General features: G+C 36.5%; 5 protein-coding genes across 10 annotated transcripts in view; 1 reads left to right on the plus strand and 4 right to left on the minus strand.

Annotated features, from left to right (window-relative positions):
• LOC110837208 (uncharacterized) overlaps positions 1-25,769 on the plus strand; it is a 120,236-nt gene that overhangs the window by 80,238 nt on the left and 14,229 nt on the right. Inside the window, exon 2 of one of the 4 annotated variants that reach the window (XM_087340989.1) lies at positions 9,634-9,699. The exons of the other annotated variants lie outside the window; for them this stretch is intronic. The gene's annotated coding sequence lies outside the window, so the exon portion shown is untranslated. The remainder of the gene's footprint in view (positions 1-9,633; positions 9,700-25,769) is intronic. 4 annotated transcript variants of the gene reach the window in all.
• On the minus strand, positions 757-4,771 carry LOC110837176 (uncharacterized). The gene is made up of 3 exons (XM_022079046.2): positions 4,498-4,771; positions 2,541-2,848; positions 757-1,251 (listed from the first exon to the last, which is right to left on the minus strand). The coding sequence occupies exons 1-3, from the start codon at positions 4,648-4,650 to the stop codon at positions 1,053-1,055; spliced, it is 660 nt and encodes a 219-aa protein (XP_021934738.1). The 5' UTR covers positions 4,651-4,771; the 3' UTR covers positions 757-1,052.
• LOC147871229 (uncharacterized) lies at positions 7,496-11,693 on the minus strand. Its single transcript, XM_087340985.1, has 3 exons — positions 11,441-11,693; positions 9,122-9,429; positions 7,496-8,032 (listed from the first exon to the last, which is right to left on the minus strand). Exons 1-3 carry the CDS (start codon positions 11,588-11,590, stop codon positions 7,828-7,830), a joined length of 663 nt encoding a protein of 220 aa, XP_087197111.1. The 5' UTR covers positions 11,591-11,693; the 3' UTR covers positions 7,496-7,827.
• On the minus strand, positions 12,099-16,150 carry LOC110837150 (uncharacterized). 2 transcript variants are annotated; one of them, XM_022079004.2, is made up of 5 exons: positions 16,003-16,150; positions 15,485-15,592; positions 14,724-14,910; positions 14,008-14,312; positions 12,099-13,143 (listed from the first exon to the last, which is right to left on the minus strand). In XM_022079004.2, exons 2-5 carry the CDS (start codon positions 15,589-15,591, stop codon positions 12,930-12,932), a joined length of 813 nt encoding a protein of 270 aa, XP_021934696.1. In that variant the 5' UTR covers position 15,592; positions 16,003-16,150; the 3' UTR covers positions 12,099-12,929. The 2 variants fall into 2 exon arrangements, with proteins under 2 accessions (XP_021934696.1, XP_021934704.1); XM_022079012.2 differs by lacking the exon at positions 16,003-16,150 and having other exon boundaries at positions 14,724-14,945.
• On the minus strand, positions 17,654-22,540 carry LOC110837185 (uncharacterized). 2 transcript variants are annotated; one of them, XM_022079057.2, is made up of 7 exons: positions 22,514-22,540; positions 22,345-22,425; positions 21,507-21,666; positions 20,692-20,885; positions 19,745-19,852; positions 18,616-18,788; positions 17,654-17,916 (listed from the first exon to the last, which is right to left on the minus strand). In XM_022079057.2, coding segments are annotated over exons 2-7 (642 nt in total). In that variant the 5' UTR covers positions 22,347-22,425; positions 22,514-22,540; the 3' UTR covers positions 17,654-17,911. The 2 variants fall into 2 exon arrangements, with proteins under 2 accessions (XP_021934749.1, XP_021934758.1); XM_022079066.2 differs by lacking the exon at positions 21,507-21,666.

Genomic DNA, 25,769 nt, shown 5'->3' on the forward strand with positions numbered 1-25,769 from the left:
TTGACTTTAAAATGAGGTTTACTGTGAGTAACCACATGTATCAGCTGCTTCAGAACAACCGAATAATAAAGAATGGTAAAATTGTATGTGAAATTAAATCATTCGTGGAACGGTGCTCTGTAACAGTTGCTGAAGGCGAAATCTAAGAATATTTTTACGTAATCTGAGCCCTTGTGGACTAGTGGATCTAATGCAAATAATAATCTGTGTCTAAATAGTGTGTGATTATTTTTGAGAATTATGAATAGTGAATTATTTTGCATTGTAAAGGAAGAAACTTTGGCCTATTTTAATTGTTATTTATTATGAAGGATCTGAGAAATTGGTTGAAAAAATTTCACATCCCGTGCATGACGTTAAACTGCGTCCACAGACCGAGTGACCACCGGTATAAGTGGTCCCCCTCTACCGAGTTCCAACAGCCTTTTCGGAGCGTGGATGAGCGGGTGGAGGTTCAGGGAACCCTCATGCCCTTGGGGTGAGAAATCACCCCTAGAAGCGGATGAACCCAGGTGGGTCAACGGCATAGGATGCGGAAGGCAAGGGGAATCCACCGCATTAAAGATCCTCACGATTTCCCAAGTATCAGCAGCTCAAGAGCTGTTGCCAACCAATCCTAGGATTGATTACAAAAGAAGAAGAAGAAGAAGGTGTCCTCGTCTTATATCAGCAAACTAAATTTGTCGCCCTAAAAGTTGGTGCATCAGCAGATCTGCGAATTTTCGTTGGTGATTACAGTAATAATACAAGCAGAAGCACTGACTGAACGATCGTGATATTTAATCTTTTGCAACTGTGTTCTGTAGTCGAATACATAGGCTACATAGAAAATGTTGTATATGCACCATAAACTATTCTAGATTCTTGATAATTTCCATGATAAAATGCATAACTCTGAAACCAGACATAAACTCCTAATCCCTACCCAACGCACAATCAATGCATAATAGAAAATATACTAAAAAACAATATAGCTCTAAGATTAACAATAACTTCAGAGCTTTAAGACTGGTGTTATAATTGTTAGAGGTAGCCCCAGAGTCGTTTTATTCCTAAAATATTTCGAAATATATTTTTTGCGAGATATAATCCAGAGGAGACAGAGGGCAGTCCTGGTATGCAGCTCCACAATCACCGTCAGACTTCCCCAGGCATTCTGCAGCCAGATATTGTTTCTCAAGGGGCAGATACTGCATGACATAGGAGTTATCACTACAGTGTGTCTCAGAAGGCGGGACATCTTTCGAAGGCCTGAAACAATACATGGAACAAGTTATATCGGTAAAAGAAATTATGCGTAAATTACTCGAAGCTAGCAAGAGACGGACAATGTGAGCGACAGTGTTGTCGTCAAACTGTTTTTATTAACCTTTCTTCCCCGAAAGCTAATCTGCGTCGGTTTTCGAAAGTCGTTTTCAGTGGCATTATTAGGTTTGCCTGCGGTAAATGTGGCGTCTTTTAAAGACGTTGCAAAACTTGGCGTCATTTCTGCAGCTTCGCTCCCAATGGAATCCTGATGCTGTTCTGACCGCAATGTGGCATCCTTTTAGCGAGGTGTTGGCAATTGGCGTCGTTTTTACAACGCATCCTATGGAATCACGAGTTTCATTTTTACCAAATATGGCGTCTTGCGGCCTCGTAATGAACGACGTCGCGACGATCGGCGTTGGTTTTGCAACTACGTGTTCAAAGGCATCCCGAATATCATCATGCCTTAATGTGGCGTCGTTTGGCGGCTTCGCGACGCTCTGTGTTAATTTCTCGATGTAGTTTCTAGTGGTCCCCTGAATAGTACCTGCGATAAATGTGGCATATTTTGAGGCGTCAGTATGATAGTCGTCGAGGTACTTGGCGTCCTGATGTCATGACTTTGCTTGTCGGTTGAATATTACAGAAAAAAATTATCTCTACTATCAGGATATCCAAAGAGACCCAAATCCAGGAGAATGAGGTTTTACGGGTTTGTGATCTTGGTTCCTGTTCTCCAGAACGAAAAGCGCCTTGCCTAGGTCTCATTCTTTTCTTGTGTTTACCCAGTATAGTTTTCGGCTCTGTAGTGTTTATTTCTGTAATCTCGTCTTTTTTTTAAAAAAAGTTCGATCTTGGCGCCGTTTTTCTCTCGTGCTTAATATCCGAGCTACAGAATTTACCTTCACTGGAAATCAAACCCAAGGCAACTTTTCGGGACTCTGGCACAAAGCAGGTAGCTGAGTGTTGGAGTCCTGCTTTCAAAAGCTGAAATAACCAGCATAACACTGAAGTCTGACATCAGCAGACAATTGTATTTAGCCCAGACTTTTGGATGAATGTCTACATTTAGGGAAATGATAATTTGAAAATAGTTTCGTTTATTTTACGCTTAAGGCATGAATTTTATTCATAAGGAATAGAATTCCTAGCATTGAAGTAGAGGGAAGCATGTTAAATTTGTATTTGACTATAGTGAAGAATAACACATAAGTGTGCAGTTTGTACTGATACAGATGCCTTGAAAGACGAATGTCTCCTCTTGAACGAGACGTTAAAGCTTAATTACTTACGTTAAAACAGCGTGCATAATTTCTTCGAGAAGGTGCATTTCCTCATGGTAGAATGGCGAATGAGCTGCTTCACATATACTTTTGAGGAGACATGTTCGACCATCAAAACCATGGTCTTCCAGGAATGCTTCTAGCGGCACGTAAACGCCCAGCAATGCTTTTTTGGAGATTTCTCGTTTCCCCATTATCTCGGGTGCCGTATGCCACAACGTTGCGTTAGTCGGCATAGAGAAGACCATTTGAACTCCGAAGGAAAGGGCGAGGGTCCTGTTTGGGATACTCGCTGGCGTTGACATCCCCACGGTAAGCTGGAAGTGTGTTATGTATATAATAAAGTATTTTGTATTCTTTTAAACACATGTGCATAGAAAAATACTCTATTTTGTTTGGATTCAAATTCGTCTCAAACAGATTACGAATTGTGCGTATGACAGACGGAGGTCTTTATAACTTTAAGGGCCTTGTTGTCTCTAACTACAGGACACTTCAAAGAGACATAATGAATTACTGAAATTTCTTGTGGCACAGACACTTAGAACAAGTAACCATCTTAAGGTTTCGTGTATTAGTAGTGATTAAGTCAAGGAGTATGAAATGGTCCGGAACTGTAGCACGCGTAGGATTGATGACAAAATTGTCGACAAACCTGTAGGCAAGATACAATTTGAAACACCAGGCGCATACAGAAAGATTGGTCTGAAAGGTACAGGATAGGTGAGTCCATTTTGTTCAGGATACTGAACGTTTGGGGTTTAGTAAAAGCGGTAATTTCTTGAATAGCTGAGGGATACAACTTGAAACACCAGGCGCATACAGAAAGATTGGTCTGAAAGGTACAGGATAGGTGAGTCCATTTTGTTCAGGATACTGAACGTTTGGGGTTTAGTAAAAGCGGTAATTTCTTGAATAGCTGAGGGATACAACTTGAAACACCAGGCGCATACAGAAAGATTGGTCTGAAAGGTACAGGATAGGTGAGTCCATTTTGTTCAGGATACTGAACGTTTGGGGTTTAGTAAAAGCGGTAATTTCTTGAATAGCTGAGGGATACAACTTGAAACACCAGGCGCATACAGAAAGATTGGTCTGAAAGGTACAGGATAGGTGAGTCCATTTTGTTCAGGATACTGAACGTTTGGGGTTTAGTAAAAGCGGTAATTTCTTGAATAGCTGAGGGATTGTTATATTCTTCAAAATAACGTGACTCCAAGAAAATAGTTCCTTGTGATCAGCACATTCGGTATTTGAGGAAAAGTTAGTTAGAACTATAAATACCTGTCTATACAGCACATGCGTCTAATCTTTCTTATCTTGCGTTGTCACTGTTACATTGAGATAATGAACATTTTTAATCCAGCAGTAAAATGGAATATAGTATCCCCTGCTGTTGGGGTTGGTTAGGAAGTACATTTTCCCGGATAATCGAAACCTCGGATGATCCACAAAAATAAAAACATTGCAAGTGTAACAAATATTTAATTTTAATTGTAGACATAAACTACTTCAATTTTTTAACGATTTACTAATAACAGAAAGGATTTTGTGTAAAATGTAATGCAGCACACAGCAACTATTAAAGAAAGAAGGATTCCAACGATAGTAGTAATAACATTCTATTGTCACAAACTTCAGGTTTTAACAATTTTTCTATGAAAATACGTTAAATGATATGTCATTATTTTATTTCTGTCTTTCTTTCTTTCTTACTTTTTAAGAGTTCTAAATTTTACAACAGACTTTTTAAATTAATTTTAAATTTTCTTTCAAACCAGGTAGACCCGGTTAATTCGTCCCTGGATAATAGGGAGTCTACTGTAGTTTGATATTTTTATTTTCGTCATATTTGCATCACTAGATTTGTATTTCTGAAACAACATGGCCAAAAACTTTGAGAGAAAGATATGCGTTATCTAGAAGAAAATAGAAGAAATGTGAATCTTAATTTTATATCACACACCTGCAAGACCGTTCCAGTTGGGAACACCAAGGCACGTCGTTCACGATGAGAGGACGTACCATTATTTACATCACATGACAACGTCCGCGTTGTCACTAGCAGAAACATGGTAATGATTACGACGTTCGATGTCTCAGCGAGCAGAGCCATCATATAACCTCACAAATGAGAGTACACTGTGGGCCACTGAATGGTCAACATCAGGGAGACACAGAAATTTACTTTTCTGTTTAACACGAAGTAGTGCGTTTTTATCAGTGGCATGAAGCACACAGGTCATTCCGCGTGTTAACTACAAGTCTAATGGCTTGTTTCTTAGCTGAATGCGGTGACATAGCAAAAGAGCAGGCATGTTTCTTACAACTGGAGCCATTGATCGTGTTTTTCGGAGTACATTTAATTGTTGACAGACATCGTGAGAATGTGATTTTGTATAAATAACAAGGCACGATAGGATCTAAAATAGACTGCTAGAATTAAAATGCCAGACTATTCTGTTCTAAATAGGTATAGAAAATTACTTTAATCACTTGTCATTTTATATGGAAGTAATTAAATTACGCAGGCTGAAATAGCTGACCCTATGAAATTATATTGAGTTGATTTAGTAATTTTTCGATTTTCCTGTCAGTAAGAAATTTTGTATTTAGCTTAGTAAGTTAATTTAGATGCCGCATCACAGATATATGTTTGACGTAGTTCTGTATCTCCCAGTTCAGCTTAATTCAATGTCATGTAGTTCAATTAATTCTACTGTAGTCAGGTTTATAGTTCCAGTTGTGTTTGTCACTTGGTTACCGAAGAGGCGAGGCGTAAAAGTAATTAAATCTCAGAATCATAGGAAATTAATACAAAATATGGCAGTACATTATACTGTAAATTTGGTAGGATCATCTTATAGAAGGTATAAATGTTCTCTATTTGATATTGCTTTTTGTTTGAAGGAACTGCAACATTATACAAAAATTGTTCTTTATAAAACATTTTAAAGCCCAACGGCAACTCTATGTACCACCTTCATAAACAGTCAGTAACTTTATATTTTGCCCTTCGAGTATACGAGGTGCGATCGGAAGGTTTCCAGACTGCTCGTATAAAAACCCGTACACTTATCTCAGGTATTAAATTCATCCATCACCCTCGAAGTAGTTCCCCTGGGAGTGAACACAACGATCCCAGCGCCGCTGCCAAGCCTGGAAGCATCCCTGGAAATCTTTCTTTGTCAGCCTGTCAAGCACCATCTGCGATTCTGCCTGAATCTCTTGCCAAAGACTTGCCAAAACGGCTACGGAAACCTATGAAATGCTAAAGCAAGCATTTGGGGAGTCCGCAATGGGTCGTGCACAAACTTTTGTGTGGCATTCACGTTTTAAAAATGGCCGAACCTCTGTCGATGATGACGAGCGTTCTGGACGACCATCTTCGAGCACAACGCCCGATCGCACCTCGTATTTATGGGTTTCGTATGATTCCCAGAATAAGCAGCGACAAATTCCTTAATCTGTATTAACTAGGTCATCTTTTTAAATGAGAAGTGTTTTCTTTACTGTACGGGCTGAGTTCTTAAATTTTAATTTAACAACCTTCAGCTTCAAAAGGTTCGCCAGTTATTGTGGATTATTTATAAAGACGATAATAATTTTCTGATTTGTTAGTTTTGTAAATAAATCCGGTTGGAAAAATAAAACGGATATTCATTTACTGACAGTAAAGGCGATGGTACCTGTTCTTTAAGATTTCTACGTAGTATTCTGAAAGCATGTTCATGTTATAAACAACAGTAGAGCTAACTCCATGTAGCTGTGTGCGTCATAAGACGCTACTAATCCTTCAACATTTCAATAAATTCATCGCTTTCAATGATACCCGCAGGTCCAGTATTGTCTAGAACAGCCCGCCACTGACTCTCAGTCACATGAATCCAGCTCACAGTCTCACATTCTATTCTATTAATATCCATTTTAAGCATGTAAGCAGCAATTCTCATGGGCAGATACTTCATAACCTCACAAAAAATTTTTTCTTTTGGCCAAACTTCTTGTGAAAAACGTAACAAGTCACACATGTCTTTCAAACCGTCGGCATGTTTTATTTCCGAAACTATAGAGCATACCCTATGTAAATAAAAAATGGAAAAATTTCTCCACTAAAATGTATCAGAGGAATTTTTAATTTAGGGTATGTAGATCAAAAGTTGGCCCAGGATAGGGCCCGGTTGAGGGCTTTGGTTAATTCGGTGATGAACCATCGGCTTCCATAATCCATCTAATTAGTTAGATCAAAAGTAGCCGCTAGGCCTAGGGTGTGATTTCGAATCCCTGTGCAGGTATGGATGCGTGTCTTCTGTCCTTTGCACCATGCTCGTTTGCGTGGAAGAATTTCTGAACCTCAATCCACGGTATGCTATCAAATTTTGAAAAAATGTCAATAAGACTGTCAGAAAATTCTTCCAAAAAACCAAAGCTCATAAGGGGTTATGTCTCGTATGTAGTAGTGGTTTTGGGATCAGTAAGAACCTCTTCTGCACGCAAACCCATATTTACCTAGATCACAGTATTCAGCGAAATGCGAAATCTGCCCTTGTCTTCTTTTGTTCGGTCCTACAGCGAACGCGATAGTCCCTCAGATGGACAATTCAGTACGTACTCTTTTCCGATTTATTCACGGTAAAATTGTAAATATGGTTTCTTTGCCTCCTGAGAGTTCTGTGTTCGTTTCTGCCATCTATTAGCACCCACGCGAACTATTTGATTTCGTAGCTATTGAATATGACGTGAGGAACTCCTTAGGAACGCTGTGTAATCTGCAGAGTACATCTTTCGAAACGTGTTAATGAAATTTTCCCCGCATCGTGCGGTCTCGGTCGACGGGACCTCGTTGTGAAGAATGAGGTGCGCTGCGTGAGACAACAAGTTAGATGTCATCCGGCTCCACGTGAACTTGCACGTGCTGCAGAGAGAGGAAAGACGTGTAATGTGCTAATTTAACAATCACACTGTAATCACTACATATTTATTGTATACTTATAACCAGTTACAAAATATGTGTTTACAAAATTATTTGTGAATACGTCTTGAGTTGTTAACACGTTCGCATCGGAAAAATTATTGCCACTAATACATCGGGCCATGTTTCTTACTGCGACAGAGACACTATGTTTACAAAGTACACAATTTAAGAGGGGTTTCATGTCTGATGCAATATTATATTTTTGTCATCTAATGTTTGTAGGTATATGCACGTATGTACATTAGTAATTCTTAATGAGGTCGCTAACTAAAGTGTTGTATAGGCCTGTTGAGCATTTTATAGGATGTGTTCCTAGTTTGTTTATTTTGCAAACATTTCTACGTTTAGTGTTTGGGAAATCATATCCAAAGGAGACTTCGGACAATCTGGATAGGCGGTTTCACAGTTTCCGTCAGATTTTCCCAGGCACTCTGCAGCTAAGTATTGCTTTTCAAGTGGAAGGTTTTCCAGCACGTAATTGCTGTCACTGCAATATTTTTCTTCAGACCGTACCTCTTCAGAAGGTCTGTAACAGATATTTTCTGCACTGACTTATCTCATACGGATTTTTAAATATAAACAGTGTATTCAGTACAGTACAAACAAATAAGGGCAATATGAAATTTTGTTTAAACACAATTTATTTTAAAAAATTTAAATTTTCATCCCTTTGCCTTCAGTGAAATCTTTGCGCACAATATCGCCCATTACAATACACAGGGCGAAATCGTGTTCTCATTAAGAGATGAAACAAACAAGATTAAACATATAAAATAATGCACGGTATATAAAACAACATTTTAAATTTTGTTTAAGGAATGAAAGAAAGTGAAAGATTGGTAACAATATTAGGAAACACGTAAGAATTTTATAGTGTCTGAATCCCCTAATATCTGATGGTTTGAGACGATGCAGTAATGGAAGATTGTTTAAATAAATTAAATAAATAAATTGATAAGACTTTTTTGACATGGGATCGGCCCATCTCAAGTCATGTGTACATTACAGAAAAGCTCAATAAGAAATGCCGACTTAAATTCATGCCTCGAGTGAGATTAGATGTCAAGACCCCAAGTTTTCGAGCGGTACAAGCCCGTACACTCATAAGACGACGGTCAGAATATGGAGTACGTACTAATAAAATCCCATTGTTATATGGAAATTGGCAGTCCATTTATTATTACTATTCTTAGTATTCTAGAGGTCACGTTTCATAGTCTTTCGTGGTTTCGCTCAGTTTCTACAGGCAGAATCTCGGATAGAGCCCTAAATTATACGTCGCATTCACTTTCGTCGATATAGTTTTAATTCATTATACACTAACCGTCCAATCATTTGACACTTGTCGTCTGAGCTACTGACGGTCAGTCGGAAATGAAACTGAAATCAAATAAATCTGTTTCCGTTGAGAATTTCGATTAGAAGGTTTAGAGTAAAAGCTAAACATTCAAAAGCAAAGTCACTGTACATTTACTAATAAAAATTCAAATAAAACCAAGTGATCGATATAAAAATGTACGACGTTAGGATTCGCTTATCTGAATAACTGGCACTCGGTCGGAATGCAAAGAAGGTGGGAGATGTCCAGAAACCCAATAACGTAAGATTTACTCACGTTAAAATTGTATGCGCAACTTCCCCGAGAAGATCCATGTTGTCTTGTTGGAATGGGGAATTTGCAGCTTCGCAGATGCTTCTGAGGAGGCACGTCCGACCTTCGAACCCGTTGTCCTCTAGGAACTCCTCAAGAGGGACGTACATGTCCAGTAGGGCGGTGCTGGAGATATCTCTCTTACGCGCTATGTCCGGGGGTGTGTGCCATTGTGATGCCATAGTTGGCAAGTTGAAGACCATTTGAAAATACAGTGACATTGTAAGTGTCCTGTTTGGGACACTCACAGGAATGGATAACCCCAGACTAAACTGAAAATGTTACGAATAAACGGTGCAAAACAATTTATGAAAAATACTGATTTTTGAATACGCATGTTGTTTTAAGGCCCCGTGTCAACTCTAACGTGAAAATATGGATAATGGCCTTTTGCGTTATTGACACAGCATGAGACAGAAAAACTGACATATCTTCTCAGGGACTGACTTCTTTTATTAATTTTTTTAAATATTCAGGTTCTGCAACCTTAGACATACGTGTTCCTGCAGCTGTGGAGCTTAATTAAATCACTACCGTGACATGTAGATACGTTTTTAAGGGAGGGGGTGCGAAAGATTATGTGACATGTTACACCTGATATTATGTAAAAGAGATAAATAAAATGAAACTAGTCAGATTAGCAAACTAAATAATGCATTAAACCGTAGGCTTAAGTTAAAACCTTTTGACGTCTGGTCATTTGGATTACATTACACTAATGCCATGATATATTAAATTCGAAACAATCTAATTATCTGTGACAATTTTAAGGCAGTTATTTTGAAGTGGGGATGAATTGCGTTTATTTTTTAGTAAAACCTAATTTTTAAATAAAATTTAGTTCTACTACGACGCCAAAGGGTTAATCACGCAGCATTGAATTTTAAACTTCTGATTCTTTCCTTCAAATATGCTTGCGAATATAAACGCACTAATTTCGTATCTGATTTTCACATGACGCACGTTATTGTATAAAAGTTTCATGTGAATATATTTTGTACTCAACCTGTAGCAAATGTTAAAAAATTTAAAATGTAAATAGCTGTTCGTGGAAAATATTGGTAAAAATATACATGTCATCTCTCGTTTTCGTAATTAAGGTTTAGGGAATGTTCGTGCGAAGATGTTTTTGGTTCAATTTATTTTAGATTTTGAGGTGATTAAAATAGCTCATTTCTTTTTTTCCAAAGTAACGTTTAGAAGGTTGTCTTTGTAAACATATTTTGCGGTTCCTTATGATTGTTGTCGCGTGTTCGGAATTTGCACACTGGTCCATTAAACAGACGGGATGAAAAGATATTTTTATTTCTAATGGTCCAACCTAATAATAGGGCCTATATGAGATGCTTCAGTGCGTTTAGTTATAAGAAGCCATTTAGTATTTTCTCAGTTCGTTTTTATGTCAGGAATATTCCTTTCGTGAGACTTTTGTATTAAAATGTTTCTTGTAGATTTAACTTTGAGGCATCCTTTGCTGTTGCAGATTAAGGAACAAGTTTTCTGGGAATTAAGGGGAAAAAGTGTTCATGTATTATTCTTTTTTCTATTTTGCCTTTCAGGTGACAGGTTTCTTCTGCACGTGTTTTAAGGTCCCTAGTAGCTGTTGGATGTTGCCTTTATTTTGCTTAACCATTTATATGTTGAAGATTTCTGTATTCTGAAGACAGAAATCTTCATACTCACCGCTGTGAAAACCTCAAATCATACATTTAGATGTTATTGTGATGGTATTTTCAGGTAATCTGATGCAAGTTTTGCAAATTCAGCAATCTTCTCACATTTAATGTGTTAGATGGGAAAATAATGAATGCATATTTCCTTTTCCTACTTTTAGAGATTTCATTTGAAACATAATTCGTGACGCACATTTCCTTGTACCTTGTGCAATAGTAAAAATTTGAAAGCTTATTTAAATGTTTCCCAAGATTCAAGTATGGACGAACATTTTCTGCCATTTTTCATTTCTCCCGACCCACAGATTGGCTCATAAGGAATCTAGAGTAATTTATAAATAAATACTTAGTTATTCGAACCCATGATAATTTATCGGAATTTTAGATTTTATTGTTGCAAACCCCGGATCTTCTAGTTAAATATTATGTTTTAGATCCTAATTCCACGTGTAGCTGTAAATTAAAGCACGGACGGGCAAACAGACAAGACAAACATTTGAGGTTCACGCGTAGAGTGAAAACAGTTTTATTTGATGGAATAAATAAGTGAAACATTGTGCATATTTAGTTTAGATTCCTGATAAAATGCAGAGAACATATTTGAACGTACCTGCAGGACAGTTCCAGATGGAAACACCATGGAACGACGTTCGCGATGTGTTGGTATGCCATTATTTACGTCACTTGACAGGGTCATAGTGGTCACCAGCGAAAATATAGTGAACATAATGACCAGCAGTTTGTGCTCTGCAAACTCCATCTCGTTCTCTCAAGACGTGCACTACGCACTGGGCGACTGTATGTCCAACAGATCCCGAGGAATTTCAATTTGCCTTTCCACTTAAGCTTTATACTGACTGTGGCTGTTCATGTGGCGACTTTACACAGTAAATAAGTTATATTAGAAAGTTTTCGCAATTGATTTCAAATCCTTGAGGCGGTGAGTACGAAGTCTTCTAGGCTGTTGCGCTGTGTAATTTGCTAGAAGTTTACCGACGTTTTAGAGGTGGTTGCTAATCACCAGGGCGATGAAACGATAGAGGTAGTGAGCACCTCTGAAACTTTGGTAAACTTCTACTAGATTACACGACGCAACATCTCAGAACACATTTATCTCAGTTTTAACGCTTCCTTTCTTCTGCTGCGTATTATTTAAATTAAATGACAGTGTTAGAGCATTATCGCAGGATATTGCTTATTTATGTTATTACTTAATTATCGTTTCAGTGAAATAGTTATTTTTAAAGACTGCTGATTAAATATATAAATAAATTATATAAGTAAATTTATTGAGTTTTGTTTATACATAAGATTTATAAGATTGTACCCCCTTAACGAATAAACAAGTAAGATACGTGTTTTAGTCAAACTTAACAAAATAAAATAAATTCAATAATTAGTAGCGTTATTTTCCAATGCAGATGTGATCATATCAAGGTATTTATACTGCGCAAGAGTCAGCAAATATTTTCCTTGTGCTTAAATATTCAAAACATGGAAACGTGTTTCGAATAAAAAAATTATTAATAAAATCAATATTTTATATACGTAACAGTTTTCTCCTTTGAATCGTTTCTAAAAACATGGATAATTTTCTATTTTACCTTTATTTTTGTATTTGACAAAAGTTTACACCACGCAAAATTAAATTAGATCGTAAATTATTAATGTTGATAGCCCAAGCATCGAATTACGATCAGTAATTATTCAATTAAACACAGGGGTATACAAATGCGTCCTCCTCATTATGCATTCGTGTGTGGACTTTATCCAGAATTCATAATAACGTCCAAGCATTAGTACGTTTTATTCGTGAAATGTCACGATATTGATAAAACATACTAGTAGGTTAAGAAGCAACCAAGCTGCTAATTTCTTGTGCATTGTCAGTCTCTTGAATACTGTGTAGATTATAAATGACTATTTGTATTTTGTTTTTGAAATCAGATACATTTATTAATTTATTTCCATTATTTATTTTCTTCTTTACTATAAACTTCAGTTGACTTTCGGGATTGACGTCATACAGAGAAGAAAGGTCTAGTTTGTGAAGGGAATACTTTCATAAGAATATAATACATTACAAATAAGTAAACAATTCACTGTTCTTCAGAAAGAATTGTTTCGTCATTAATAATCCTGGATATGAAGTCTAGAGGAGACTCTGGACAATCAGCATAACGAATGCGACAGTTACCACCGGACATCCCGAAACATTCTGCAGCCAAGTAGGGAACTTCTTCACTTTGGTATTTTAGAGAGCTGTAGTTGCCATCACAATATAAACCTGCAATTGATGGTTCTGAAGAAGGCCTGGAACAGAGCGCATAGAATTACGTATGGAGACGTTCTGTCAAGTCTCTCTCCACTTTTAGAAGAAAACAATTTTTTAAAAAAATATTCAGTATAATTCGTCACGTCGTTTTGCCTGCTAAACACTTTTACCGAATAAAAATCATTAACATTAAATTCTCTCTCATTTCGAGAAAAATAAATAACATAATTCTTAGAGTATTTAGCTATTGTGTAATGTGAAGCTTTCGCGGCAAATGAAGTTGGTGAAAGACTCTCGGGTTACAAGCCGCGTCAGGCGGCTGAATGGTGAATAAATCATTTCTTCTGAAAACGTTTCGACTGCAATCTATGCTCTCATCCTCAGGGCTGCTGCGTAAAAAAATTTTGTCCAGAACAAATTTTATCGTTTCCATGAACTCGTTTCTTGAAAAGCTTATGTATTTTAAATTTAGTTTTTTCTAAGAATTTACAGTACCTCACTCATTTTTCTGATTTTAAGTGCCCTCGATCACTCTCAAAAACACGCAAACACATGGTGTTTCACAGAGCATTCTACCTTTAGAAAGAAAGTAAGTGGTCTAATTCTCGTATTACTTACGCTATTGCGATAGACTAGAAATACATTTTTTCTTCATAAAATAAGACTTAAGGTTCCTTTATTTAACGAAGCTTTATGCGCCATAAGACGCTGGAATTATTAACGACTGTTAAGTTTTGAAAAGGAACTCTACACCAAGAAGTTAGTAATTTATGTTAAAGAATTGGTACACAAAATGTTGGCTTTTCCTACAATTCCTGCCAAACCGCAGCAAATGTTTATCTCGAAGTGTAATTGCAAACCACAGATTAAGGACATTGACCCATGCTATGAATTTAACATACGTAAGTACTGCATGTGCTATTTCCTCCAGCAAGCCTTTGTCTTCGTGGTTGAACGGCGAACGCGCGGTCTCGCAAATGCTTCTCAGCAAACACGTCCTTCCATCGAAGCCATACTCCTGCAGTAGGGCTTCGAATGGCAGGTACATAGACAACAGGGCTTCCCCGATGTCACGCTTTGGTCGTGTTACGTTTTTTTGCCGAAATTCTGTTGCGTTTGTAGGTAGTACAAAATTAAACTGAATTCCTAGAGATATCGCTAATGTCTTGTTAGGGACTAAGACTGGAGTCTGGACGGCGAAATTGATCTGTGGAAAATAAAAATAAGACATGTGTAAAACGTACAACTGTATACTCAGACGAAACAATGCCAGTTTCTTAGACTGAATTTATTTAACTCTGATATCTTTATTGAAGAAAACACGTTATTTCATTACCACATCCTAAACAGTCTTAGTGTTGGAAATGATTGTCTTCTGGGTTTTAGCGCCGTGTAGTCTGGCAGAAGTTTACCAACGTTTAACAGGTCCTTGCTGCCTTCATCATCAGGGTGATCATCGCGAACTTCTACCAGACTACACGGCGCTACAATCCAGAAAACAGAAACGTCATATCCACCTATGTAATACATTTTTATTATCACCTTCTCCAATCGGCAATTTACCCCAAAAGTTCTTTGCACTCAACGGGTTTCTTTCTGGACATGAAGTTCAACGTACCTGGAAAACTGTCCCAGATGGGAATACCATTGCGGGGAAAAGGAGATCTCGTCGCTGACGGTGGAGGACAGGCTCCAGGTCGCTTTGTTGCCTCGTTGAAGACGTCAAGATTACAGTGTCGAGGGCAGTGATTATAAAAAGCAGTTTGCGCAGAGGTGATACAGCTAGTGACATCTCAACACTGGTACTGCCGATGTTCCCGTGTTCATACAACATTCAAAACTACACCACTTATTATGCAAATGAAAAAGTTGAACTCACGCACAAACACTATGCGACTGTTAATGAACGGTCTGTAAACAGCCATACGTTGCTGTTGATTTATATTCTAGATGTGTAATAAATATATTTCAGATTCCGAGAAAGGCATATTCAACATTTAATTTATCTAGAATACTTATTTTAAACATCAAATCCTTATAATTAGTAGATAAACTACAATTTAAGAAATTAACTCTTTGACAGTTGACCTATAGGATTGTTCACATTGCAAAGGGTGATTGCTGGAGGGACTAACCAGTAGCTTAGTCACTATACTCGTGTAAACAATCGCTTGAACGTAGGATTTTAGGTTTTCACGGTGGTGAATTTGGGCTGTTGCGCCGTGAAGTCTGGTATAAAATTGCCAACGTTTCGGAGGTCCTCGTTGCTTTCATCATCAGGGCGATGAATACTCACAGAGGCAGCAATTGAGGTATCTTTATAATCGCCATTAGAAGGTTAACATTCCAAATCATTTCTCGCAGCTCTTTCATACTCACGTAAGCAAGACCGGTAATATTTCGCCCACAAGACCGTTGTAACGCAATGTTGCATCAGCTGTATCAGAGATCGGTCTCAGCACGCCAGGCCATCCGTCGAGGACCATCCTAAACAACAAAACAAGTTAATTTTATAAAAACTGTAAGGTGCAGATGTTGCTTCTCAAGCGGTCACTTTATTTTTAAATAAATGCGATTCCAAATTTATGAAAGAATGAAACACTGGACTTTCAGTCAGTTATAATTTTGATGAACAAGCCAGAGTTGTTAAGTTGTACGTGCAATCCCTGGTATGTTTAGAAGTAATATTTTTCTTCGTTCTAAGAGTATGACGGAAAAGTTTTGCTAAAGTACAGTTACGGAACGTATCATATACAGAATAATCACTTTAAATCGTAGACCATATTTCGTAGAAATTGAAATATAATAATATAACTAATCAACAGTATACATTAAATATTAGTAATATATCCATGAAATATGCTGAATGTTTCCTCCTTAATCTGTTATACAATCACCGAATGATCTTGTCGTATTTCGAGCAAAGCGTATCTTTGTGTTTCTGGTAGTCCTTTTAAAACAGTTTAACACTGTGGTTCCTCTTCAAGCGCTTGACCGAACGCACAACAAACCACATTGAACTAATGCCATGGAACTGAGTTGCTCTTGAGAAGATAATAGTCCCTCAGTGGGTCATTAACTTCCTTGTCCTTTATAGAACCAGAGCTCACTTGAGCTCGCCCCTGGGCCCTGTTATCAGCCATTTTAAAGCAGTTCACACATTTCCACAGCGTGTCTTTAATATTATTCTTTTGACTAAAATGTATGCATTTTCAGTTCTCCCACAAGTGCAATATTCCTATTTGAGCCCCATAATAATTGGAGTACAAATTATGACATTGCTCATAACAATTTGCATTCTGTGGGTTTATTTAAACAGGAATCATATTTAAAAATGCTTTTTGTTAATTTCTCGCGACCTGGTGTCCTGGCTATCAGGCTTCCAGGCAACCTGGCAAACAGGCGAGCTGTGACTTAGCGACCTAGCGAACAGGCAACGTGACACACTGGCGGTGCATTCGACATGGTGACTTGGCGTCGTCTATGTGAAGTCGTGTGGTCATGTTGGTGGTTATCAGTGCATTGAAGGAAAGTATCGCCTTTATCATCAGCCTGAATTTTTAACCGCCATGATGAATTAATTTCGTTTATGCTGCTTAAAATATGTCAATCCGAAACGTATATCAGATAAATGTCTTGCCCAGAACATCTGAAACGTGGAGCTACTCTATCACCGTTAATATTCTGATTTGTTTTCGAATATTTCGTTAAGAAACAACAGTAATTGAATCTGATTGGAAAACTCTGAACTCTACTGATGATGGTGTTTCAGGCCAAAATAATTATTTCATAAATAACGCGGGAACTATGTTAGACATTATGTTTGTTGGGTTTCGGATGTTTATTTAAGGACGTTCAAGTAGCTCAGAATACGCATTCTTGAGTGTGGTATCAAGAAATCAGAATTGAATTAATGGTGAATTAAAAAGCGGATTATATTCGGTACATGCTCGATACCATTCTGTTCATATTATTTTAATTTTTAATTTATTTGTTTATTAAACTTCATTCCTTATTGTGAGAGAAAGGGCATATATTGACCTATTTCAAAGTGAAATGTTGAGCAGAATTAACATGAGGATAGGGAGTATTGCACGGTGAAGGTCTTAATGATTTGTTCTATTAGCTCAATTTCTTTCAGTGTGATTGAATCAACAAGGATTCCAAGGGCACCACGTACAGAGCGCATGGTTAAAATCAGATGTGCATACGACACATAACAGGAGAAGCTAAATCGACAAGGTATCTTCGGAGACATAGTTACAAAAATGAATCTAAAATTTAACCTAGTGCGCAAGTGTGAAATATAGCAATTTCATTAGAAAAGGCGGTAAAGTATATCCGGAAATAGGGATTACTTGAACAGCTAACTGTCAACTTCCAAATGCGTACTCAACACCACAGTTTAAATTCTAAATTAAAGGGAATGCGAACCGACCGAATCACTTGATATATGGCACATTTCATATTATATGTCTTTGTATAATCGTTCTGTAAAGAAATGCAGGTATATTGACAATGAACTTGATACATTGATGCAGACTTTATTTACTTTTTGCGTTGTAAAGATATTATAATGTTATACAGTGAAATGAACACCTTATTTTCAGATACAATTAAAAATGTGAAGACAAAGCTATGTTCATGTAACATATAAAATATGACATTGTGTATATGAAGAATCATTTGATTTATCGATATTGGTATTTAGCGTTGTAAAGCCGTGTGGACAGATTTCAGCTATGAATAAACAGGCAGTATGTTCCTTCGAAACGTTGGCATCTACTTACAATTCTGCATGAAGTTTCAACCTACAAGACAAACATTGACATATTTAGAGCTTACGAAGCTAAGATCACAAAAAATTGTTTTTTTAAAAAAAAATTACCTATAAAGTTAGTGGTAACTTGATGTTACATTTATGAAAGTCATGCCAAATACCATCTTTTGCATTAATTATGAAACATACGATAATTATACATTTGTGCGCTTACTTACAGACACTAATAATGATTTTGATGTCGGCAGCATTTACACTAAAATATTTCCTTTTCGTGTTAATTATTACGTTAACTAGAATATAGAGTGAACAAACCAACAACTATTAACACTATAATGGACACTATTGCCATACGCGTTTCGACCTCAAGAGGTCATCATCAGTGGCACGTTAACTGCTTGCATAACATCTTACTATGATCTGATAATGAAAGTAACCAACACCTTTTCTTTTCAATAGCGAAATATGATATATGAAATATGGAAAAAAACATTAAATATTAAATAAAGGTAATTTTTATAACATTAACAAAATTAACATTGCTTATGTAACGATGTTCAACGGCAACACATATTCTGACATATTGAAAGCTCATATATCACAGACGTATTTTTATGGATGCAAATTAGAAGAAATCTTAATCCATCGATGATAAGTAAGGATGATTGTCGTGTGACTTAAGAGGATAAATATATCCACATTGAGAACTAAAGTGTTGAAAATTGTTTACCTGTTGACATTACATTTTCTTGAAATTCAGTTTTAGAAATAAGGTCTAGAAGTCCTATATTGCACTCGGGGTACAAGAGGTGACAGCTTTCGGAGATCTCCGTACCAAGACGCTCAGCTGCGTGGTATTCTCTGTCCGAGTAACTCCTCGGCTTTTCCATTGTCGTAGACGGGCTGCAGAAATATCGATATACACTAATTCAGCGGCTACTTAAGGAAAACTGCGTAACTAAAAATTGTTCGCTCATTTTACAACATAGGAGGCTAACATCTGAGAAGGTTTTATGAATTAATATTTTCCGTTGTATTGTAGCATTAATTTATGAATATCAATACTTATTTATGTATGTAGTATTAAATACTAGATTTTGCCGTTTACATTGCTAGTTTATAAATAATTTAATTTTAATTTATATTAACAGTGATTATTTATGCTGTGGTTAATGCTGTTTGTAAAATATTTAAAATAAATAGGCTTACATTAATTTCTTCAATAGACAAGTTGTGGTTTCATAATGTTACAGTTCGTTACGTAAGTTATACAACTATCATAAAATACAAAATAAATATTCTACGTATACATTCATGCTGCTAAAATGTGTATCTAAATTATAAAGAAACTACAGTTGGAAAACATCATGTTTTTCATTTGAATCTTAAATGTATGGCTAAAATTATGTGTGATTGCATTGTTATAGAGCTTGACGTAAATTTTTTTTGTAATATCTGAACATCTGTTGTGTTTATGGGTTTTTATTCAATTCTGTGATATTATTCTGTACATTGGTGATTATTTGTTTTGTATGTGGTGGTGTGAAGACTACGTGCGACTACATAATACACATTTACATTTATTAGGAAGTAACATACAACAGCGATTAGGTGAAATGAATAAATATTCCGAAACTACAGTAAATAGAAATAATGTTCAGGATTTACGATTTAATCAAGCATATAGTAAATTCAGAAATTAATTCTACTAGTTACTTGGTTTCGATTAATAATAAATATTGTAAAAATGCGTGCATATTAAATATGGAGCACTATATTCGGCACATACATTCTCTCACGTCAGTAAAGAAGGTACAAAACAAAATCATAATTTTTCGTTGTACCATCTCTATACTCACGTAAGCAAGACGTGTAACATTTCGCCCACAAGACCGTTGTAACGCAGAGTTGTATCTGCTGCCTCGCAGATCGCCCTCAGCACACAAGCCCTTCCGTCGAGGTCCATCCTGAGCAACAATACAGATTCACTTTATAAAAACTGTAATGTGCAGATGTTTCTTCTCAAGCGGTCTTTTTTTTTTTTGAAAATAAATGAGATTCCGAATTTATGAAAGAAGTAAACACTGCACTTTAAATCAGTAACGAGGGTTAACCTATTGAAAAATTACATACTGAATCTAAGGTTCATTACGAAACATGCTTACCAGACATTTGCGAATATTATTTTTGTCTTTCCAGTCCTGAATTGAATAGACAAGTAAAAGAGGCATTTCAATTCTGTCCCTGAAGTTGAAGCTCTTATAACATGTAGTGAGATGTAAAATTCGAAGATCGAATCCATGTTCTGCTTCTTACATACAAAATAAATTGCTGATAACAAATATTTTCGCACATATCGGTCACTGAAGTATCTATTTATTTTATGGGTAGCTCTTTCGATAAGAAAGATAGTGTTGGTTATAAAACGAGTGTTAGCCAAGAAATCAAATACGAGCTTGGAAACATCCCAATGTCCAGATTTAAGTTCATTGTTTTGAAATATTTAGTGAAAAGTTAACACAGCTCCAAACACGTTACAGAAAATAAAATAATTTTCAAGCATGGCAATGATATAGAAACGTTAGTTACCACTTATAAGATCACTCGGTGTTGCAACGAAGAAAACCAAGATCCGCATTTTCGCCGCCGTGAAATCCTCGAATCTCACTTAGGAACTTGCCTTATAGAGTCGATAGGAAAATACGACTTTGGACATGATCACGCCCACTTTCAGCTGTTATTTTACAGAACGAGTATTTGAACTTTATTGCCAGACCGGTCTATTACAATAAGGGCATATACCTACCTGTCAACAGTAGCTTCTAGCTTGGAGTACATGTCCCATCTTGTTTTCATCTGTGTCGACCGTTTCTGAATAACTGAGTATGGATTTGTGAAGACCGTTGCATTTGTGGGAAGCTGATACGTGAATTTCATAACTATGCCCATCGTCATACTTAGATCTAGGAGAGTAACCGGTATGCCAAAACCAAAGATGAACTGTAAGTTTAATACATAATAGCGTGAAAGAAAGGGAAATATAAACTACAATAATTATTAACTAAATATGTGCTTTCATTACGATTAATACTTGGTGAATATTTTACTGCAAAACAGGAAGTAAAAATGAATAAATCAGCATCAGACCCAATGCTCAGTGATAAAAATAGTTTATTAATAGCCCAAGAACAGACGTGTTTAATTCTTTTAATTAAGAACACCTCGTTGACATTTTCTCTCAACTTATTTGTATGAAGTTTTCAAAATCATCTTTCATTGACGTTTTGATCTGATTCTTTACTCATTATAACATTAATGAATGAGATGTGGCGGAATTTATGTAAAAAGTATACATTCTATCGTTTATACAGAAGAAATAAGTGTTCGAGGGTGTAAGAGTTATTTATTAATCGTGCAAATTATGAATTATTTCAATGCTCAGGAAAAATTTAAGGAACGACTTTTCGGAATTCGCGATTTGTATAATATAAGATCAAATCTGATTAGTTAAAATAAAACAAAGATTTATAACACGTTCTGTGTTACAAGTGTCTTCATTCGCGTATACTCTATAATGGTAAATAAGTAGAAATCTTTGACATTTCTACTGAGTAACTTTACTTGTATTATGGCTCCGTCTTGGAACACTAGATTCCTCCGTTTTCGAGAATGACTGTAACTTGCACGAACATCTTCACTACCTCCATTCAAAGCAGAGCCCAACTGCTGCAGTGGGAAGTAACAGAGTAAAATCAGGAACGCGTATTCTATGTTCATATTCCTGTACATGGATGATAAAAAAATATAATGAAACATCCCGATGGTTCTATTAACCATTTAATAGCCAAGTAGTAAATACATGTGTCACATATTTTAATACTTAATAACTGCATATCCAAAGACAGTCATTTCGCATGATTTTCAGAATGAACAGCGATAATTTCCTTGTAATGGAGAAGTGTTCTCTTTGATGTAGGGACTACATTTTTAAATTTTAGAGAAAGATAGTGCTTCAGATCAAGGGAAAGTAGGCCGCACGTTTCAAATTGCTACTTAGACCACACTCTTTATAATTCATTACATTTATTTCAAATAATTGTACCATCTTAAAGGCCTCATGAAACAAAATACAAATACTAATTAAGTACGTTGAATGCTTAAGGCTACAGCGAAGAGTATATAGAGTCAGTGGTCCAAGTAGCACGTTTTTTGGCTCAGAGGTAAATGAAGCTCATTTGTTCATTAACAATATAGTGATGAACTTTATGTTCGTAAATTTAAAATTTAAATACATAAGAAATATTTTTCCTAGTAGGCAAGAAGACCGGCATGCGAAACGAAAACTCAGACAATCTAGGAGTAATATTGCAATTAAGAATACATTGTAATTCACTTTTCACGTTCTCTGTCACTCTTTAGGGCCTAGAGCTAATGGCATTTAAAAAACGGAAATACTTACATATGTATTGTCTTATTGGATATATTGAGACACTATATGCTATGGTAAACAATTCTTCAGACGCTGCCACATTCAGTATTTCTGTAAGTGGACAAAATGTTACTAAAATAATTTAATAAACAATATAATAATAAAATAAGAAGACACGTCTATGTTCCTTGCTGTATACCTGCGACACTCGTTAAGAATACTCTACTGCTAGAACTATCCTGCAAGTTGAGAATACCTTAGGAGCATTTGTCGTACACATTAAAAAGATGTTAATTAAACTAATACATTTATGAGACTATCGACAAATAATGTGCTATTTTAACAGTGAATCCAGTAACAGTTATTGTATTGTCCACCTTTTCTTAGAGAATTCAAGGAAAATATAATTGTAATAATTCTTACTGAATCGTTCTTAATTGTTTATGCTAATGTGGTTCCAGACTGAATTTTCTTGAGAACCCTTATAATATTAAAACATTATACTAATTATTTTAATATTGTGTGTTATATTATACATCTACGTTCTTAATGTATGAATGTGGAACTAAAATACATAACACATCAGAGATGCTTTAACAAAACCGCGACAGCATATTGTCTTCGTGTGTATGTAAACAGGGAACGAGAGAGTAGGAAATGTACCTGTCCAGGTAGTGAGAATGATGTAGATTGCATTGTTTACAAACTGCTTAAATGAATTCTGATATGCCTTAGTTCCATCCACTTTTCAATTCATCTTAGTACAACCGAGCTTCCAAGCCCCGCGGTCGGATCCCGGAATTAGCCTGCCATCCTAACCTAAACTGATCTAACCTCAAGCTATCAGTGTTCTACCCCGAGCCTAACTGATAAAAATGTTTAAAGCGTACTAAGTAAGTTTTTTCCATCTGTTTCAACAGCCAACATAAACGAGTGGGATGTGATTACAAGAAAACTGCTTTAATTTTTGGAAATACCAGAACTCTAATATTGCGGAGACGTTAATGATTACTTCACTTATTCTCTGGGTAGTGCGATTATTGTTATTAATGTAAATTTTGTGATTTTAATACACTGAAAATACTTGTAACTACTTAACTACATGGAGCAGAGTCCTTCATGAGGAGCTGTTAGTCGCTTAGCGAAGAAAGGAATTCTCCTACTTTTGTCGTACCCAGTTTTCAGTACTATTTACGCTAAAAGCCTACCTATGGGCCACACTAATACAGTCCTCATCCTGACACCAAGTTCTTTAAGATCGATCTATGTCTCATGCTTTCACTCTTTCTTACTATAATGTAGTTTCCTCGTACCACGCATGCATGTAACTCTGATTATTAGCAATAGACAAACAGGATTATGAAATTTAGTGTTTAGAGTGTATAATGCTTAACGAAAGTATATTCCGCCTTTACGCAGTGTTAAGTAGTATTCGTAAATGAGACTGGGGCGACCAAGTGATGCTGTGTAATTATTTTTTTTTTTGTTAATTTCAGAATTTTGTTTATATTGGTTTCAAAGTGTTTCACAAACATGTGATACCAATAATAATAATTAGACCCTTCAGTCGACTTTAAACTCATCAATCAGTTACAGTGAGTGATGTGGCTGTCAATAACTTTTGGGCTACACTAATTACAATATCATAAAACGCTCGGTTGTTGTAATGCAGTAAAATACATTCTGACGATTTCTGTGTTCCCCATACTTAATGAGCACTAAGAAGCTTAAAGTTTTGAAGTGTAAATAGCGTGCCTACGGTTTAAGTAGTAAACAAGCTCCTTGGATGGATACGGTTTTTACTGTAACATCAGTAATCACATGTCCGTGTGAGTCATGTGTAAATGTGTTTGCTACAGTAAGTACGTTGTCATACTTGGTGAAATAATTGAAAAGACACGCAGTTTGCGGGGTCATAGACAGCTGGAAGTTATTTCACCTTGTATAACTTAACTGTTCTTTGTTCCTGTAGTTCAAAGTCTCATGCAGGTGACAAGTGAATAACCCTTGCAAAAGAACGATACTTTTTAGATTCTAATCATCCACTGTGGTTCCATAAACAAAGCTGCTTTGGTCAGAATTTCGCTAGGCTCCTTTCATCTCCTACCCCTTCCAGTAAACTCTAGAGTCAGCTAATAATTTCAGTTCGTGAATATTTATATGACCCTCAAATGCTCCTCATCTAACATGATCCAAGATCTGAAATACTTGGCACCTTATCTCTACTCCTGAAACCTTTATGATGATATTTATATGAACAAGACAACTTAATGTTCACGTACTTGCCTCTACCCTACAGCATTGCCATCCCCAAAACTGAAAGCGAATATCAACATGATATTGTAGTTTCTTATCCATTCTGCGAAAAGTCAAAACATGTAAGTCTGCTCCAGTAGAATTTATGTTCCCTGCAACCTTATCATACTTTACTGACGAGTAATTTCTTTCGTTTTATTAAAGTTGTGATGAACTGTTTTGATAGACAGCAATGCTGAATGTGGGGTATATGTCTGTGCAATGCAGAGAATTATAGTCAATTTAATGCTGTTGGTAGATGTCGGAACTAATATAGAAATGTTAAATATATGCTATACCGAAATACTTTTTGAGTTAGTCTGAGCTAGGTTGGCTTAAGTTCTGTGAAGTTACGTTATGTCAGGTATAATTACTTTCGTTTAGGTTATGTAAAGTTTTATTAATTTAGATTGGGTTATGTTAGTTTCATTTTAATTAGTTTAGGTTGTGTTAGTTGTAATTAGTTTCAACAACGTTACGCTAGTTTGCTAAAGAGAAATGTTGATAGTTAAATATCTCGTCATGTTAGTCGTCGGGTCCCCAGCTTCTGTCGAGTTGTGAGGCTACAGAAACTACCTTTTACGGAAGCTGGCGCCCGCGACACTTTATCGAGATTGTTGCCTTTATTTGTGTTATTTCTCCGCAGATCACAAAGGTAATTTCCGAGCTAAAGAAATTATACACACCGGAATCGATCCCAGGACAGATATTCTGCGTTGTAATCTTAGTTCCTGTATGTAAGACTTGAGGTTCTCACAGCGGTGAGTATGAAGATTTTCGTCTTCTGGGTTGTTGCGCTGTGTAGTCTGGTCGATGTTAACCAACGTTTCAGAGGTCATACTGCCTCCGTCATCAGGGCAATGAGTATGAAGATTTCTGTCTTCTGGGTTGTTGCGCTGTGTAGTCTGGTCGATGTTAACCAACGTTTCAGAGGTCATACTGCCTCCGTCATCAGGGCAATGAGTATGAAGATTTCTGTCTTCTGGGTTGTTGCGCTGTGTAGTCTGGTCGATGTTAACCAACGTTTCAGAGGTCATACTGCCTCCGTCATCAGGGCAATGAGTATGAAGATTTCTGTCTTCTGGGTTGTTGCGCTGTGTAGTCTGGTCGATGTTAACCAACGTTTCAGAGGTCACACTGCCTCCATCATCAGGGCGGTG

The sequence above is a fragment of the Zootermopsis nevadensis genome, unplaced genomic scaffold, assembly GCF_977971745.1.
Source record: "Zootermopsis nevadensis isolate Lab colony 2312 unplaced genomic scaffold, Znev_1.0 Znev_ptg000061l, whole genome shotgun sequence".
In the NCBI taxonomy this organism is placed as follows: Eukaryota; Metazoa; Arthropoda; class Insecta; order Blattodea; family Termopsidae; genus Zootermopsis; species Zootermopsis nevadensis.